This window comes from Amphiprion ocellaris, chromosome 11 (assembly GCF_022539595.1).
Source record: "Amphiprion ocellaris isolate individual 3 ecotype Okinawa chromosome 11, ASM2253959v1, whole genome shotgun sequence".
NCBI classification, from domain to species: Eukaryota; Metazoa; Chordata; class Actinopteri; family Pomacentridae; genus Amphiprion; species Amphiprion ocellaris.
Genome location: NC_072776.1, coordinates 4,406,427 through 4,425,317, shown reverse-complemented (window position 1 = coordinate 4,425,317; position 18,891 = coordinate 4,406,427). Strand labels below are relative to the sequence as shown.

The window sequence follows — 18,891 nt, the reverse complement described above, 5'->3', positions numbered from 1 at the left end:
AGTTATGGTTAAATTGGTTTATTAACCCAAAATACTACTTTTTGGACATGTGGTTGAAGTTCTAAAGGTTTATTCCACCCAAAATATTACTTTTGTGCAAGTATTTGTAGTTTAAAATATTTATTCCACCCAGAATAGTACTGTCTGGACAACTATTTAAAGTTTTAAAGGCTTATTACACACAAAATGTGACTTTTGTACAAGTAATTACAGTATTAAAGGTTTATTCCAACCAAGCATTTATGGTTTACAAGTTTTTTCCTGTTGACATGGTACTTTTGAATGAACGAGTTATGGTTTAACGGTTTATTCCACGTAGTTTCAGTTTTAAAGGTTTACTACAACATTTCATCTGACACCTGTTAGCTGCTGAGATATTTGTTTGGACCAGAGAGTTGGAGCAGCACTGCTGAAAATCACTGAGGAATCCTCAGACTGTCCCAATCCGACAAACCGTTTGCTTTTCTATCCGCTGTATAGTCCCAGTTTTGTGGCAAAACAGGTATAATTTCGATGCTTTGATTTTGAAGGCTGAACTCTGAAGCTTCAAAAAGTTGAGACCGCGTCTCCGGGGCGGAGCCACAACAGACCACGCCCCCTCCCATTCAGCTCACCGAGGTGTTCAGGTGTCCTCTGAAACCAGAAAAGACTTCATTTAAAACCTGCTGTATTTATAATAAAATTAATATTTCAACACAAAGTCATAAAAAACAGCAGCACCGTCAGGTATGAAATGAATTAAAATATTCAGAGATATTTAAAGAGATGAAAACTTGAGTTACTTAATTCTGATTTAATAATTCATACGTCACACAAAATATATACACAACCTTACCACTGTTCTCATCATACTGGTGCAAACAAAACCACACATTCTTTATATACGCAAATAAAATTCAAGTTGCAGTTTTTGTAGCGCTGCTGCGACACCGTTCAGATCCAAATCAACTTTCACATCCACAAGACAAGACAAAGGAACTCTTAGCAGATCTATTTCATGAGACAGGTGCATAGAAAAGAGATGTGCATTTCCAAACATTTCCACAAAGATTCTCTCACACATAAAAGCCCTTCTGCATGTTGAAATGTCACAAATAAATGTTTGCTTTGAAGCTGCATATTGTGGCAGAGTGATTTGAAACATTCACCTTGCATTGGTCTTTCTGATTTATGCTTTTCTTTTGTGTTTGTGTTGAGGTTTGACATGCATCAGTGTCTCAATCCATAAACTAAATCTTCCCTGCTGTGTGATTTTTCTCGCTCATGTGTATTCTTAGTGAAGATCTGCACTATTTTTCTCAGCTGTCTCGCTGCACTCTGTTTTATTGTAAAAACAACAAACTATTGGTACTATTCATTAGGTGTCAGTGAACGCATCACCAGAGCCTCTGCAGGGTTTTGTCAAGTGGCCAGCTGGTGGACACAGAAACACAGCGCCGTCCTCAAGAAATGGAAAAAACTCTGTAAAATAGTTTGTAAAACAGTTAATAAGAGCACAATTTGCTCTTATAAGCGAGTTGTGCAGATGATGTCCGGCACAGTAATCTGGTCTTTAGCTGATTTCCCATCATCCTTTGGAGGACGTGTGGAGGAGACACATGGCAGCCTGAACCTGGAAACCAGAGGAGGAGAACTGCATGAGTTAAACATGATGTTTACATCCTGTCTTTGGTTTACATTGAGCACATCTTTTTCTCCATATCATCAGGCACCATTGCGTTTCATTAAATCATCATCACAGTCCCAAGTTGGCACCTATTCTGAGACTTCATAGTTACATTACAGCCCCTGATTACACATTTTATGTCTGCCGGTGTTGTGTGTCCATACGGATCTAAGGGTCCAGTAGAGGTCAAGGGAATAATAAAATATCTAAACTGCAACAGGCGCATCAAGTGATCTGGTTGTGATCTTCTCGTAGGATTGTAAGACAACAATAAATCAAACATTGTGCCGACTTACCGCCGTATACGCTGCATCTGCTGGATGGTGTCGGGCATCGGCCGTCTGAAGGTTTCGGGCAGAAAAATGCAGAGCAGAGCGGCGAAAAATGACAGAAAAGCCACGAGGATCCACGGCAGGAACTGACCGAACACAGCTGGAGACAGAAGCAGAGCAGATCAGAGAGTTTATTCTTTCAAAATTCTTCTGATAAGGTAAGATAAACTTTATTGATCACTTATTGGGGAAATTCACAAGATGAATGAACATCTGAGCGTTAAAGATTGATCTGCTAGATTCAAAGAAATGCAACTGACAATTAAACGTGTTTGTCATTTGAATGAAGTGAACTTTTACAAAACAGAATTTGATGCATCATGAGAGCAACTTTAGAGCCATTGCTGCAGCTGGAAGTGTTGCTGCTTTTACTTCAAGAAGTACACTGCCCGTCCAAAAAAAAAGATTTCATTGGACCGCCTTTAGCTCTGAGAACTGCATTAGACTGAAGTTGTCATTTATGTGTGTTACTTGCAGCAGGATGTAGGAAGTGGAAGGTCTCACCCAGGTGCAGCAGGAAAGGGGAAAGCGAGGAGCCCACTCTGGCGAACATGGCGCAGGACGACATGGCCGTGTTCCTGACGACGGTGGGGAACAGTTCTCCGGTGTACATGTACAACACGCTGATGCCGGCCAGGACGCCGAATTTACCCAGCAGCACCAGGACCAGGGTGAGAGTCGGATGACCTGCAGGGAGGAGAAGAAAGGCGGTGAGATCAGGAGGAGGAAAACAACCCAACTGACCGTTTCCTCAACCACTGTCCCAAACGGCGACTGTCCAATCACATCTTAGCAACCGTAACTAAGCATGGCAGGCCTGTCGAGCCTCAGACTCCTCAACATGTTGCAGCAATGAGCACGGGACTGTAGTCAGACAGATGAGGAGCTTTCAGGACAGAGACTTTCCAAAAATATCCAAGCAAATTCTAAGAGAGCCGACTGAACAGTGTGTCAGACTCAAAGCTGAACTACAAAACTTAGAAGAGGAACCTGGTCTTTCTTTCTCTGTCATTCCATATCATTAGCTAGTTTATTTATTATGTAGGGTTATATACTGGAAAGACAAGTCTTTCCAGTATATATATATATATATATATATATATATATATATATATATATATATATATATATATATATATATATATATATACATATATTATATATATATATATATATATATATATATATATATATATATGTATATATAGGGGCTGCACAGTGGCGTAGTGGTTAGCACTTTCGCCTTGCAGCAAGAAGGTCCCTGGTTCGCGTCCCGGCTTTCCCGGGATCTTTCTGCATGGAGTTTGCATGTTCTCCCTGTGCATGCGTGGGTTTTCTCCGGGTACTCCGGCTTCCTCCCACAGTCCAAAAATATGCTGAGGTTAATTGATTATTCTAAATTGCCCGTAGGTGTGAATGTGAGAGTGCTTGTTTGTCTATATATGTAGCCCTGTGACAGACTGGTGACCTGTCTAGGGTGTCCCCTGCCTTCACCTGAGTCAGCTGGGATAGGCTCAACCCCCCCCCCCGCGACCCTAGTGAGGATTAAGCGGTGTATAAATAATGGATGGATGGATATATATATATATATATATATATATATATATATATATATATATATATATATATACATATATATATATATACATATATATACATATATAAGAAAGATGGTTAAATAAATTTAAACTGTCTAATTTGATGGCCAAACACTAGAAAAGAAGAAATCACTATTTGCAAAAGAAATACTGATGTTTTTATGTAGATCTTGTTTGTAGTTTTGACCATTAAACAGCCAGAATTTAAATTTATAAAATTTTTCTGTCATTTTACTAGATATTTTCTGAAATCTAGTAAAACAGATATTCTGTAATTTAACATCAAAAATATTTACCATTTTACAAGCCTTAATGTTCATAATTTGTCTTTCAAATAACAGCAAATATCTCTAAACTGATGATATTTTGCACTACAAAAAAGTATAATTTTACAGCTAAAGCTGTAAAAGAATGAATTACTATTTGTAAAAGTAGAGACTTTTAATGTGAACAATATTCACAGTTTTGGGCTGTTTTTTTATGGGTGATATGTAAAGTATTACTTTTATTCTGTGATTCTTACTGGATAATATCTGCAATTTACCAAAACAGGGAAAATTTGTAAAATACCAGCAAATTCAAAATGCGTAAATAAAGTTGAGAATTGTAAAAAAAAAAAAAAAAAAAAAAAAAAATCCAAACATAAATAAATAAATAAATACAGTGTAGGTTATCTGAGAAAAATGCATTCCCTGTGTGCAATTTTCGACAAAAAAAGTCTCAGGTTCTTTAATTTCACAATAACTTTTTGCTCAGAAAAGTTCCTCCACAGAGCTTCGTGAAGATTAAACAAATTGCACTGATACATCAATGTTCATCTCAGTGACTGGTGTATGTATGTCATTGTTTGCAAAAACAGACAACAACCCTGGACTTTGTCGTGAATCTGCCGTTTATAAAATCTCAGCTGCATCCAGTAAGACTCCTTTAGGGGCAAAACTCTCTCCCTAAAACTTATCTTAGCTTTAACCCCGGTTCCTGTGATAGAAAAGTATGTTAGAGAAATGAGTTTGTCCAAAAGTTCACGTTCCCTGGGGAAAGGTTCTGCAGTGGAGCGGCAGTTTACTGTATCAGGATAATAGGCTCCGTCCTGCTCGTCATTTGGGGAAGTTTTCACTCCAGCAAATCCAGCTAAACTCATGACCTGAGACGTGACATTTGCAAAATATGTCAATTTAAATGAGTTCACTTTTAATTGTAGAAAGCAAGTCATGTTTTTCCAATGGCACATATGCAAAAAAAGGGTTATGTTAGAGCAAATTATGTTTTATTTCACTCATACTCATATTATAATACAGTCCAATCATACTGGCTCTATTTTACATCTCAGTAATAATTATTCTGCTTTTCTGCCAAGTCTTAGAGATGAATCATCAACTACAGAGGAAGCTGACTTCTTGACACCCTGCTGTCAGAGTTTCACAACTATTGGTTAGTTATGTGTAAAGGTATGTGTCGACTAGACACGTTTTCACAGCATGTAAACGCGCCACATCTGAAAATCACCCGCATGGTGGCCAGTCACTAGCGGGCGCTATGTGGTCACATGACCGCGCTTTCAGACTGACAGTCCGGCAGATGCGTCGGACCAACATGGCGGCTCGGTCGCAAACTTTCTCTTTTATTTCTAAAACAATTCAGCTAAAAGTATTTCTGAAAGCATTTGAGTCAAGAAATTATACGTGCAGCAGCTAAATCTGTCCTCGTTTTAGTTCACTGAAGGCTAGTTTAGACGTTTGACGAAAGTTTTGCGATGCGTCAGACCTCCGCACGCCGCATCGAATATACATAAAGTAGAAGTCGAGTCTACTCTACGCACCGGATCGCAGCTGGAAACGCACCGCACCGCACCGCATGCTGCATGCTGGTCCGGTTGTGGTGCGTTTCCAGCTGCGATTCAGTAGGTCTCACTGGAGCGGGCAGCAGCTCATTTGCATAAAGTGGACTCGACTTCTACTTTATGCAAATTTGATGCGTCGTGCGGAGTAGGGCTGCCACAAACGACGCGTCGACGAATCGCCTGAGCACGATACGTCATCAAAAGCGGAAGTAAGCGCAATGCAACAGAAATCACCGTCCGAGTGGAGCGCGGAACACGCATGGACATCTGCGCTGTATCGTGCATATATAGTATATGCACGATGCGGCGCGGATGTCCGCGCTGTATCGTAAACGCGGATGTCCACGCTGTATTGTGCATATATAATATATGCATATACTATATATGCACGATACAGCGCGGATGTCCATGCGTGTTCCGCGCTCCACTCGGACGGTGATTTCTGTTGCATTGCGCGCTCACGTCCGCTTTTGATGACGTATCGTGCTCAGGCGATTCGTCGACGCGTCGTTTGTGGCAGCCCTAGTGCGGAGATCCGACGCATCGCGAAACCTTTGTCAAACGTCTAAACTAGCCGTCGGTGAACTAAAACCAGGACAGATTCAGCTACTACACAGCTTTTTTCTCACCTCATATGCTTTCAGAAATACTTTTCGGAACCGTTTTCATAATAAAAGAAAAAGTTTGCGACCGAGCCGCCATGTTGGTCCAGCTTGAAATCCATGAGCAAACAGCTCCTGAGTCGATGCGTTTGTCCAATCAGGGGCAGGATAGTTGGAGAAGAAGGTCGGCAGGAGTTGAACACCGACTACTGGCCTCAAGTACACGCCCACCAAGCGGGAGATTTACAGATGCAGCGCGTTTACATGCAGAAAAAACGCATCTAGTGAACACGTAGCATATGTAGGTGGCAACTTTAACTTGAGTCCGAGGCTCTGCAATCAATCTACTGAAGACGGTTTATTGTTCCAACTTCTTTCAACAAGATGAAAATTTACATTCACAAAGAAAGAAAGAAAGAAAGAATAAAACAGTGGAGTTTCAGCTTGCTGGTGTTACTCACTGTGTAAAGTGAAGAGGATGAGGAGCAGCGCTATCGCCCCCACCATGACGAAGCTCATAAACGACTGGCAGCGAGGAAGACGCCGTGCAGCCCCCCAGCTGGCAGCGAACGCTGGGATCTCAACAACCGACAGCAGGAAGTTGTTCAGGTAGGGGTTACCAGAGAGGTTAGACATGTCGAAGGACAATCCAAAGTAGCAGACATTCATAGAAAACCTGCAAACAACAGGAGAGGAAGACTAATTTGAGTGTGCCAATGCAGCTTTTGTTCTGCTATAATTATACATGAGGTACATTTTGTTTTGGAAAGTCAGCATGTTTTATGAACCCTAACCTGTACCTTTAACCATCTTTGAGCTTTTATTTTGAAAGTGTAGTTCAGTCCCAATCAGCTGTGAGTCACGGTTTGCTTGCAGTGAGCAGAGAAAAGGAACAGACAGGCAGACAAAGGTCACAGCTCAAAAAATATAAGTCGCATGAAAAAATTCTTCCACTGTGTGAAGCAAAATCTGATGAACAAAGAGCCTGGGATGGAAATTGTGTCAGAAGAATCTATAAGAATAAGCATTAAGTATGCTTCAGTGCTTATAAAAAAATCAGCATTAAAAAATCTAACACACAATCGATGGAACTGACTGTGAGTTAACTATTCTTAAGGAAGTGGAGAGTACAGGTTTGCCCTGAGGATGTTCATCCTCTAGACAGCAGGACAAAGTTAGTCCTTGTTGTGAACTCTGAGGAGAAGTTGGAAGATCATTTGTAATTATCCTCAAACACAAACTTGATGTTGAGATTCTTTGTCTTGCTCTGGATGGATGAAACAATCAACCTTTGCAGTGAAAAAGTGCTTTAACTCACCAGATGAGCCACAACATCAATGTAATATTTCGTATGTTTTTGGTCCTCAGCAGGTCCAGGAAGCTGACCGATTCTGCCTTCTGGCTTTCAGCTTTGTCGACCTGCGGAAAAACAGAAACTGCAGTTGGATGGCCGCCGTTGTTTACCATTGTTTAGATGAGGAACAGCGACGAGGTTCAAAGCTCTTACGTTGGTTGAGAGGAAGATGACCGGTGGAGCTTCCACTCGGTTCTCCAGAGCTGCTAACCTCAGCAGAGATTCTGCTTCTTGGAAACGTCCACGAGACACCAGCCAGCGAGGAGACTCTGGAACCAACCTGGTGGACAGACACAGTTATATGGGAGGAAACTGGGGAAGGACTGTAGATCACACCGGTCCATAGGCCGCTGTGTTATACAGAGTGGAGATAAATACGACCAGAAATGATCCAAGCACCATGACCCAAGTGTGAAAGCCCGATGAATATCTGAATATGTGCAGGGAGCATGTTCACTTTGAACTTTAAACTTGTTTCCAGATCAGAGGTTAGTCTTGTGTCTCTTCTGTCTTGTCTTGACCATTGCAGAGTACAGAATTTTTTTAAACTACAAAGTGACCTACCTGAAAGAAAAACTGAGTTCAACATCTTTCAATCAAACCTACAAGTTCTTTGTTTCAAGTGAAAGGAATAATTTAGTTTATTGGGGAGATCTTGTATCTGTTTGAAATGACTGAAAGGAGACTTTGTTTGTGGTACTTTAAGGTACAAATTCAAGTTTCTAGGAAGAGGTATCATCCACAGTTGGACAAATTCTTTACCAAATGGACCCTGTCTATGCCATACTTTTAACAATGTCACATGCAAACTAATTAATCAAGTAGTACAAAAGATGCAGAGGAATCTTGAGCTCTTCTTACCACCAGAAGGGGATAAATGCCAGTCCGGGTGCGGCCATGGCCAGCGACAGGTATCTCCAGTTCCTGAACAGGTGGGCGGTCCCAGACAGCAGCAACATACCACAAACGTAGACAGAAGATAAGCCCAGCTGGGAGAAGAGAAATCTGGTTGGACCGATTAGGATCTCTGAACCTGTGGAGGAAATGTGAGAGAATTACAAAAGTGTTCTAATGGATCTTTCTCGTGTTTCTGTGGTCAGTTTATTGCACAAATGTAAAACAATGATGGTTTAGTAAGAAGAAATATAACATTAAAGTTCCAAGCAGCATTGATTGGGTCCTCGCATCCTTGCTGGTCAGTGAATCCAAGCATATCCACCAGGTGGTGCTGTGGCCGAGACTGTATTTTGGCCTATAGATGTGATTGGGGCGGGCCTCTGCTCAAACATGTAAAGTTTGAAGCAGATTGGAGCTTGTACAGGCTAGTTAGAGAGCACTTGCTGTTTCATGGCAAAACGTCGAAATTCCGCCAGCTGCCATTTCCACGCTGTCAGAATTTTGTGGACCATTTTAATAACCTTGATTACTCATGTCTGGAGTACATCCTGGCCTAATTTCAGCTCTGTTCGGGTTACCCTCTTTGAGTTTATAGCTTTTGAAAATGTCCAAAAATTACCCAAAATCATCCAAAATATGACACGTAATTCAAAATGGCTGACTTCCTGTTGTGTTTTGGGCATGGGTGTCAACTACAGTTTTGTGCGTCTTGATGAGCTACACATGTGTACCAAATTTCATAAGTCTAGGTCACACATACTGGTCAAAATAAATGTTTCAATTATTCCAGGGGGCACTATTGAACCATTTGGGCACGTACGTGTGCCATTCCCGGAAAATATCCAATTTTTCACCTGTCTTGATGTGTGTGCAAATTTTCAAGCATTTTTACTCATATTCATGGCCTCAAAAATGCGTTTCTTTTGTTGGACAAAGTAAGTCTAATAATAAACCCATGAGTTTCAGTAGGGTCTTCACACCCTCTTTGCTCGGACCCTAATGGAGAACTGACAACCTGTCAAACATCAACAGGCTGTTTTCTACTGGTGTAACTTTTATTGTGACCTACATTTGCATGTTCTGGCTGTTAGAACCACCCCAGTAAACATTTTAAGGCTATTTTAGAGGAAGAAATGTCCAAGGCAGGTACTGAACATGTTGCCTGTAAAACTGTTGTGCAGATGTAGACGCTGATTGGTTAAACTGGAGAGTACAACAGGCACCATGTTTCTGCCCTCTAGATGTCCTTGCTAAGTACCTCTGAGGTTTGTACTACGAAGCAAGTTCAACATTCCCAGGGTAGTTACCTGGCTCCACTAAACTCAACAATGGCAGTATTGCTACACACAGGAACCTGATTATCAACGCAGTAAGTTATCAACAAGTTAAAATTCACCATAGAGGCAAACATAACAAACCCTCTTTGTTCTTTACATTGAGTAACTACTATTTACAATATTTTGGTGCAGTCTGAGGTAACTGTAGGACCCAACACCGCAATGGAAATCCCTACAGTGGAAAGTCACCCAACAATTCAAAACAAACTTGCGTTTTCACTTTTGTTTAACCCTCGTGTTGTCCTGCAGGTCAAATTGACCTGTTTTAAAGTTTGAAAATGTGGAAAAAAATATGGGAATTAAAATATGGGAAAAAAGAAATGTTAAAAATGTTCTTAAAGAAAATATTAGAAGTTTTGCTGATATATATGGAATCACTTTAGATATTTTTCAGATTTTTTTTGAAAATTTTTACTCATTTTTTGAAAATATTTACAAGAATTTTCTTGCCAAATTTGGGGGATATATATATATATATATATATATATATATATTTTAAACAAAACTCTTAAGGGAAACTTTTAAGGAATTATTGGAATTTTCTTCCTGAAGGTTTTGCAAATTTTCAGAAATTTGGGGATTTTTTTTCCTGAGTATTTGGATTTTTTTCAGACAAGGAAACAGTATTTTTTGGTGCCCGTAAATGAGTACAACAGGAGGGGTAAAGACTATTTTTGAAGTTAAAAGCACAACAGACAGAAGAGGGTCTAACATCACATCGGCCTTTGCTGGTTTGGATGTAGTCTTTAATTGGCCTCTCTACTGAGATCTCCAACAGCAGAATTAGAGCATGCAGCCAGTGTAGAAGAGGATAAAGGTCACGGTATTCTAAAAATGAAGGAAGAGACATACCCAACACAAATATGACGATGAAACAGCCGATCTGACCCACTCCCATAATGAAGAACAGCACAGTGAAGACCAGCCAGGAGGAAGCCCAAGACGCTGCAGCACTGAAAATGCTAAGTATGGCGATGGAACCGAAGAGAGCGGGCTTCCTCCCAAACCTACAGGACAAATACAACAGGTCAGTCAGCCTCAACTGCAGCATCCATGTTCTTGTTCGGATATTAATGTTCAAGACGGAGAAAGATACTGTTGGATAGACCTTCTTCTCTTTGGCCTATACGTGGTTACTTTGGCAAAATATTCCACCTCTGCTAACTTGATAGACGTGTTGAATGGAAACTGAAAAGTACCGGTCAGAGATCTGCCCAGAGATGAAGCATCCACAAAGTCCTCCCAGGAAGTAGACGAGGGAAGTCAGAGGCTGTTTCCACTCGTTGCCACACACCAGGTCGAACTGGAAGGCAAACAATGCAAAGTGGAATAAAACAGCAAGAACAGACACTGGAAAATACAAAAAAAACATGGGAATGCTCACTAGAGCAAATGAAAAACCCTAAAATACAACACTGGGAAGAACCCAAAAAGATCTGCTCTGTTGGTCACCAGCAGTCAGGTTCCTCAGACCACAGACTCCTTTAACCCTCGTGTCGTCCTGAGGGTCAAAACTGACCCATTTTAAAGTTTGAAAATGTGGGGAAAAAAAATCTGTTTTCACAGTAAAACTTCTGATGTCCACATTTTCAACATTTTTGGGAAACCCTTGAACTTTTTTTGGTGGAAAAAAGAAATGTTAAAAATGTTTCTGAAGAACATTCACATAAAAATCAACCAAAATCCTGGATTTTGGTTGATTTTTATGTGAATGTTCGTCAGAAAATATTAGAAGTTTTACTGATATGTATGTAATCTCTTTAGTTATTTTTAGGATTTTTTTTGGAAGATTTTTACACATTTTTTGAAAATATTTGCAAGAATTTTCTTTTATTGGAATTTTCTTCCTAAAGGTTTTGCAGATTTTCTGAAATTTTGGGAATTTTTTTGCTGAATTTTTGGATTTTTTTCAGACGAGGAAACAATATTTTTTGATGCCCGTAAATGAGGACAGCAGGAGGGTTCATGTGCCCCTGTGATTCACCCGTCGACGCCTGGATTTATTTACAATTAAATAAATTTTTTAAAAATGCGTGTTTTTGCTTTCCAGCTGATGCTAAAATAAGTGGAGATTGTTGGCTTGTCTATTACACACAGAACAGATATATGATAATAATAACAGATATATAATAATTAGGTACCACTCTGACCGGTTCTACCAGAAACCAGTGCTTGCAAAAAGCTCTGAGGTACGTATTGAATATGCACAAACCGTCATTGGGGGAATGGATACGCGATATCTGCTGCAGTCTGAATGAAAGTGGTATGATGTGAATTTGCGGGAGAGGTTAAATTGCCACTGTTTCTTGACCCACACAGAATCTAAAATCCATTTTTTCCGCTGTAGACATTTACAAACTAAAGCAGGAGAAACAGTTCCAGTCATTTCCAGTTTGTCGTCTTCTCTCCCTGCAGTCGTCTAAAGCGAGTCAATGATTGGTGTCTGCAGAGAAAGGTCACGACCTGCTGCTGGTTTAACAGGCAGAAGCTGCTCTGAACAGATTGCTTCCTTATTAAACATGCTGCAGACTAAACAGTAACATGAAACGGGCAGAAGGTCACACTTATGCAACGCTAACACTAACTGAGTGTATTATCCAGTACCTCAGTGACTACCGTAGACTGGTAGTACTCGGTACTGTAGGTCCATCCGTCTCTACATCCCTCCTGCTGCAGGCCGGACAGGACGACCTCTGGACTCCATCCCAGCACAGACTGGTTCTGGATCTGGTCCAGGCCGGGTCTGAAGCCCATAGCTGACAGATTCTGCACCACATCCAGACTGTACCGGCTGCAGCTGCTTCTCTCCGGCTGCCCGGCGACCTGCGGACCACAATAGTCACTGTTATTACCAAGGTAGACCAGACCAGAACAGACCAGAACAGACCACTTCTAGCTGACATGAAGACCAGAACCTGGATCTCGTCAACAGCTGTACAGTAGATGATTAGCAGGTTGGAATTCAACAAGCATGGCATTTGGAACTGTACAGTTTGGTGCCATATTCTCATAGAATTCCACCTCACCTCTCAAGAAAATGCTGTTACTTGACACCTTTATTTACCTGAATTATAATTAAGATACAAAATACATACATTTTTAAATAAATTAACCCTCCTGTTGTCTTCATTTACGGGCACCAAAAAATATTGTTTCCTTGTCTGAAAAAAATCCAAAAGTTCAGCAAAAAAATTCCCCAAATTTCAGAAAATTTGCAAAACGTTCAGGAAGACAATTCCAAAAATTCCTTAAAAGTTTCCCTTAAAATTTTTATTTTAAAAAAAATCCCCCAAATGTGGCAAAAAAATTCTTGTAAATATTTTCAAAAAATGAGTAAAAATCTTCCAAAAAAATCCTAAAAATATCTAAAGTGAATACATATGTCAGTAAAACTTCTAATATTTTCTTTAAGAACATTCACAAAAAAATCTAATCAAATTTTGCCACATTTTGCCACAACTATTAAACCAAGAACTCAGCATTGAAAAGCAAAGTCAGGCTGTTGGATGGAGAGTTAGAAGAGCAACACAAATGATCCTTTAATTATTACATGCATAACTGTAAATGAGACTGGGAAGGCTTTTGCACTTCTGTAAAGCCAGGAGTACTGAATATTGAAGCCACAGGATTAAATATGTCGATAAAGATGTTTTTAAAGGTCAGTTTGAATTATTTAAAACTTTTTACATTTGTTGAGAAGGATTTTATGTTACTTCGTGACAGAGAAAGTTTCCTGGATCCTGAGTCTTAAATTAAATGACATTATATACATCATATAAGTAGCTTAATTACATATGCATATTACATTTTACATAGTTTTATAATAAAATTTCTCATTTTTAATCACATATTTCTTGTATTTTTTTTTAAAGGAATTTAACTTTGATTAGTAGTTAACCTTGCATTAATCAATATTTAGGGCACTGAGGACATTATATTACTAATATTTTACACTGTCATTCAAATTAAGGCACATTTATAGCTAACCGTCTCTCACTTTTAGCTCTGTTTTTGGTCTCCACCAGCGCCGCTAAGGGAAATATCTCTCTTTTTAGTCGTTAAATGATCCATTTTTCCCACTAGCTAGTTGCTAGCTGTGTCTGTCTGCTGTTTGGAGCCGATCATATATCATCTTTAGAGCATCGCCTGAATAAAAAGCTGCAACAGAAAGTGATGCTATGAGATCAGAGAGTTTGGGAGAAAACAGAAAACAAGTAGCATGAAGAAGCTAAAAGGGAAAGTTAGATTTGGTCGATAATTCTTGGTTTATTTTATTTATTACACTTTTCATGGAGAAGTAGACATGCAATCTAGGGATATTATCGGCTTGATAATGGCATAAAAATGTAATATCAGTCAATATCGTTATTGGTTTTTCTGCCTATCATGAAAACTGATAAAATAATGCCTGGATTTCACCACCATTTACTGATTCATAGAGGGAGGGAGAGTGTGAACTGATGTTTGAGACAATAAAAAAATAGCATAAATATGGCATTTTTTCATAACTTAAGCTGAAGAAAGTCTTGTTGCCTGTTTTTGATGTTACCTAAAATTAGTTAAATAGCCCACATATATCGGTATCTGTTGATATCGGAATCAGAAATTGAGAGTTGGACAATATCGGCATATCAGTTATTGGTAAGGAAAGCCATTATCAGACATCCCTAATGCAATATACTGATAATGTAAACTCTACCTGTCACCTGTAACAATCATTCAGTCATTTAAATGTGAATTTCTTCAATGAATTCATCACATTTACAGTCAGACTCCAGCTCTAACCTGCACCGGGATGCTGGCCTGGATCCAGTCCTGGCTCAGGTTACTGCTGGCCGGGATGTGGCAGTGGTGAGGAGGGATGGCGAGCAGGAAGATGACCGACAGGATGTTGTATCCGCAGGGAATGGAGGTGAGGCAGAGCAGGACGAAGACTCTCCTCTGGAATGGGCCGGAGGTCCCCAGAAACGACACCGACTCCTCGTAGTTCTGCATCTTACTGGACTCTGCTTCTGTTCTGCTAAGATGCTGGGACAGTTTCTACAAAGAAAACTGCTGCAAAAATACTTTCAGCGTTAGATTTAGAAATACTGCTTGGTCTAAAAAGCACCAACATGAAGCACAAAAACACTCCTGCACAAGAACTACAGATAATAACAAATAAACTACACATATGCTGCCAGTCCGGCCTCCTGTAGTAGCTTGTTGTCAGCGTCTCCCTGCAGCTTCACCTCCTTTATCCCAGACCAGACCAGAGAACTCCACCTCTCCTCCTCCCCCTCTCAACCAGAGTTCCTCATGTTTGGGAAAACTACACCTTGTATCAGAAATAGAGAGAAAACAACGCAGGGAGAAACATTGTTTAAAGTTCTGAATGTCTGCAGCATGATTTAAAAATCTGTTGAGATAAAATGTGTTTTACTGGAGGGGAAGTTAACCTCTGATTCTCTGAGTGCAGTCCAGACTTCTCAGATTTAATTTGAATAGTTTGGTGATAATGTTCAAAGAAACGCACGTCGTTTAGCCCTTTTAACCCTAATGGCATCCTACGTGTCAAAATTGACCCATTTTAAAGTTTGAAAATGTGGAAAAAATAAATATTTTCACAGTGAAACTTCTGATGTCCACATTTTCAACTTTTTTGGGAAATCTTTCAACATTTTTTGGTGGAAAAAAAGAAATGTTAAAAATCCAGCAAATTTCTCTGGATTTTGGTTGATTTTTATGTGAAAGTTCGTAAAGAAAATATTAGAAGATTTACTGATATATATGTAATCATTTTAGATATTTTTAGGATTTTTTTAAAAAAGATTTTTACTCATTTTTTGAAAATATTTACAAGAATTTTCTTGCCACATTTGGGGGATTTTTTTTTTTTAAATCAAACTTTTAAGGGACACTTTTAAGGAATTATTGGAATTGTCTTCCTGAAGGTTTTGCAAATTTTCTGAAATTTGTGGACTTTTTTTGCTGAATTTTTGGATTTTTTTCAGACAACGAAACAATATTTTTTGGTGCCTGTAAATGAGGACAACAGGAGGGTTAAATACAGTAACTGATTGTTCTGATTTGTTGAAAACACACGACTTTGGCTGGAAAACACCCTGAACGCTGACGGGAAGATGCTCACTTTCATCCTCCTTTCTCTTCTCAAAACCAGCAGGCTGTACTTCTAAAATTAAATCTCAAAGTATAATTTGTATATTTTTGTTGGTCACCATGTGAAGGCTTATCTGAGCTGCACTCAGAATGATATTTAGTTATTCTTTCAAAGGTTTCTCTATTAATAGTCGTTGCTTTAACATCCAAATTTAGAAAAACCCTGAACCCCAACGACCTGAATGAACTGGTGCTGCAGAGATCAGACTGGACTGGACTGGAAGCGCTAAACCGGATGGATCATTTACCGTTCGCTCAGCGGGAACAGATGAAGAGAGCAGTTAAACGGTGACGAGGTGTTCGGCTCCGACCATCACTAACCTGGAAATCACTTCACATACATGTAACCTTCAGACACGCAAAGTCTGTCAGACATTAACATGCAAACAGGAAAACTCAGCGCTGGAAAAGTGACTTTAAAGCAGAATACCAGGGGACTGATGTGAATCTGTCACCAGTGACCTGATTCTACATGTATGCACTCAGACTCATTTATTTAGTTATGCAAGACACAACAGACACGCCTCCTTCTAGGTGAAGCACAAAAATAATCATCAATATTTAAGGAAATACAGTAAAAACACATAAATATTTTAATGTTATATGGGAAAATGACAATATTTTAGATGTAGAATCTCTTTATTTAATAGTAATGTTATAATTCAGGGTCGTTTCAGAAGTGCTGAGTTCACCTATTTGAATTCAGATTAATAATAACAGTCTTTAAGGTTGTTTTAAGGTCACTTTTATCTGAAATATAATGCATTTATGTATTATTTACACACATTATCAGCACCCACATAGGTACTGATGATGTTTTGATCCACATTATTCAAAATAAGATACAAACAGAGACAGAATCAAAGAGATCTTTTACAGTATTCAAGCTTTTAAGTTCACATGGAAATCTTTGAGGGTTAATGAGACTTGGATTATATAAGACCACATGAGAAACTGTAAGATTGAATCTTACAGCTCAGATGTTTAGCGTCAATATATAATTGCGGGACTTTTTGTATCATAGTTGACATTTTTGCTGTTTTCAGGCCTAAAATCAACATTGGCACCTATAACCACTTTTACACTACATTTCTTCTAAATATTATATATACAAATGAGTAAAATTAAAGACATTTGGACAGAGGCACTGGACCCCTGTGTAGAACCGCCACTGTCAAGAAATATGTGAATTCATGTGTTCTGCTCTTATTTACACTGTGCGATAATAAAAACCCAAATAATGTGGGGTTCATGGACTTCCACTGAATGCTTAATATATCTGGATTGAATTTTAAATAATAGTAATTTTAACTTTAATCATATAGAACCTTTCAAGAACAACTTAATGTTCTTTACAGAGACATACAAGCAAAAGAAAGAAAGAAAAACCCTGAAAATAAAAACTAACTAAATAAATAGCCATAAAATCTTGAATTAAAGTAGACAATATAGAAAGTCAGACTAAATTAATGTGTAAATCGGATGCCTGTGTTTTAGTTTCTGTCGTTCTTTTCCGTTTTGTTTCCCCTCCAGTACATGTAACCAGGTTAGACTGTGCAGAGTTCACTTAAGAAACGTGATTAAATTAAATCTACTCTGTGATCTGAACCTGTGCTCTCACTTGAACTGGATGCTTTTCTTGTACTCTTTGGGTAATTCATTAAGTACATAGTGTTGAGGCAGCCAGATTTTGGTGAAACAGCTCCAAAAAAAGCATTAAATTTTAGTATTTTGTACTCAGCTTTGAAAGAGAATAATACACAAAGCTCCACACTGCAGACTTACAGGATTGGTTCCTTAGGTTTGTTGGGTGAGGAACTCCAGACACCTGAATCCATGTTTCTGAGACTGTCGTCGGTACGCTGCAGCTTCTAGGTGGAAAAGTTCAGCCATGATGGCTTACGTCACCCATGACGTTTCTTCCAGACAGTGATTTATGGTTTTTGTACTCCTTAAACAAACTCTTAAAAGAAAGATTCTTCTAAATATTATATGTACAATTGAGTAAAATTGAAATTGAAAGTTATTTATAAAGCTATTGTAGTAAACCTGTTGACTACTTTATATTAAATAACTCAGAAAGCCTTGGAGTCTGGCCAGTCTTTTCTTCAGGAGGAAATGACATCATGTGGAGCAGGTCATGTGATCTGGAATTAACACACTTCCTTGACAGGTGTTTTTGTAATGAGGAACTTAGTGGAAAGTCATTTCTCAGGCACAGATTTCCATATAAAATTTGATATATTGCCAAAAAAGAAATATCTGTCATGATTATCTCAACTTAATAAAAAGAACACAATCAAATCTATTTCTGAATCAGCTCATTTTATTATTGTTTAGCTAATTACAAAGTAGTTGTTATTAAATTTGGACGGTTATTTAGTTGATATTTTAGTGATATCCAGTCATTTTTTACTAATAAGTGATTGTTTCCATAATAAATAATTATGGAATTTGTAAAGACATGATCATAATGACCATGAAAACATTTTTTTTTTTTACTTTTAATAAAAATGTATGCAAGATACACTATATTGCCAAATGTATTCACTCACCTGCCTTGACTGGCATATGAACGTAAGTGACATCCCATTCCTAATCCATAGGGTTCAATATGACGTCGGTCCATCCTTTGCAGCTAGAACAGCTTCAACTCTTCTGGGAAGGCTGTCCAGAAGGTTTAGGAGTGTGTTTATGGGAATTTTTGACCATTCTTCCAGAAGCACATTTGTGAGGTCACACACTGATGTTGGACCAGAAGGTCTGGCTCTCAGTCTCCGCTCTAATTCATCCCAAAGGTGTTCTATGGGGTTGAGGTCAGGACTCTGTGCAGACCAGTCAAGTTCATCCACACCAGACTCTGTCATCCATGTCTTTATGGACCTTGCTTTGTGCACTGGTGCACAGTCTTGTTGGAAGAGGAAGGGACCAGCTCCAAACTGTTCCCACAAAGTTGGGAGCATGGAATTGTCCAAAATGTCTTGGTTTGCTGAAGCATTCAGAATTCCTTTCACTGGAACTAAGGGGCCAAGCCCAGCTCCTGAAAAACAAGCCCACACCATAATCCCCCCTCCACCAAACTTTACACTTGGCACAATGCAGTCCG

At 39.1% G+C, this 18,891-nt stretch overlaps 1 protein-coding gene across 2 annotated transcripts; it reads right to left on the bottom strand.

Moving 5' to 3' along the window:
• Positions 1–778: 778 nt before the first annotated feature.
• LOC111583684 (solute carrier family 22 member 4-like) lies at positions 779–17,667 on the bottom strand. 2 transcript variants are annotated; one of them, XM_023292880.3, is made up of 12 exons: positions 17,571–17,667; positions 14,412–14,943; positions 12,231–12,449; positions 10,826–10,929; positions 10,479–10,633; positions 8,254–8,425; positions 7,546–7,672; positions 7,357–7,457; positions 6,500–6,714; positions 2,503–2,685; positions 1,963–2,098; positions 779–1,612 (listed from the first exon to the last, which is right to left on the bottom strand). In XM_023292880.3, exons 2-12 carry the CDS (start codon positions 14,619–14,621, stop codon positions 1,507–1,509), a joined length of 1,728 nt encoding a protein of 575 aa, XP_023148648.2. In that variant the 5' UTR covers positions 14,622–14,943; positions 17,571–17,667; the 3' UTR covers positions 779–1,506. The 2 variants fall into 2 exon arrangements, with proteins under 2 accessions (XP_023148648.2, XP_054871246.1); XM_055015271.1 differs by lacking the exon at positions 17,571–17,667 and having other exon boundaries at positions 14,412–15,225.
• Positions 17,668–18,891: the final 1,224 nt, after the last annotated feature.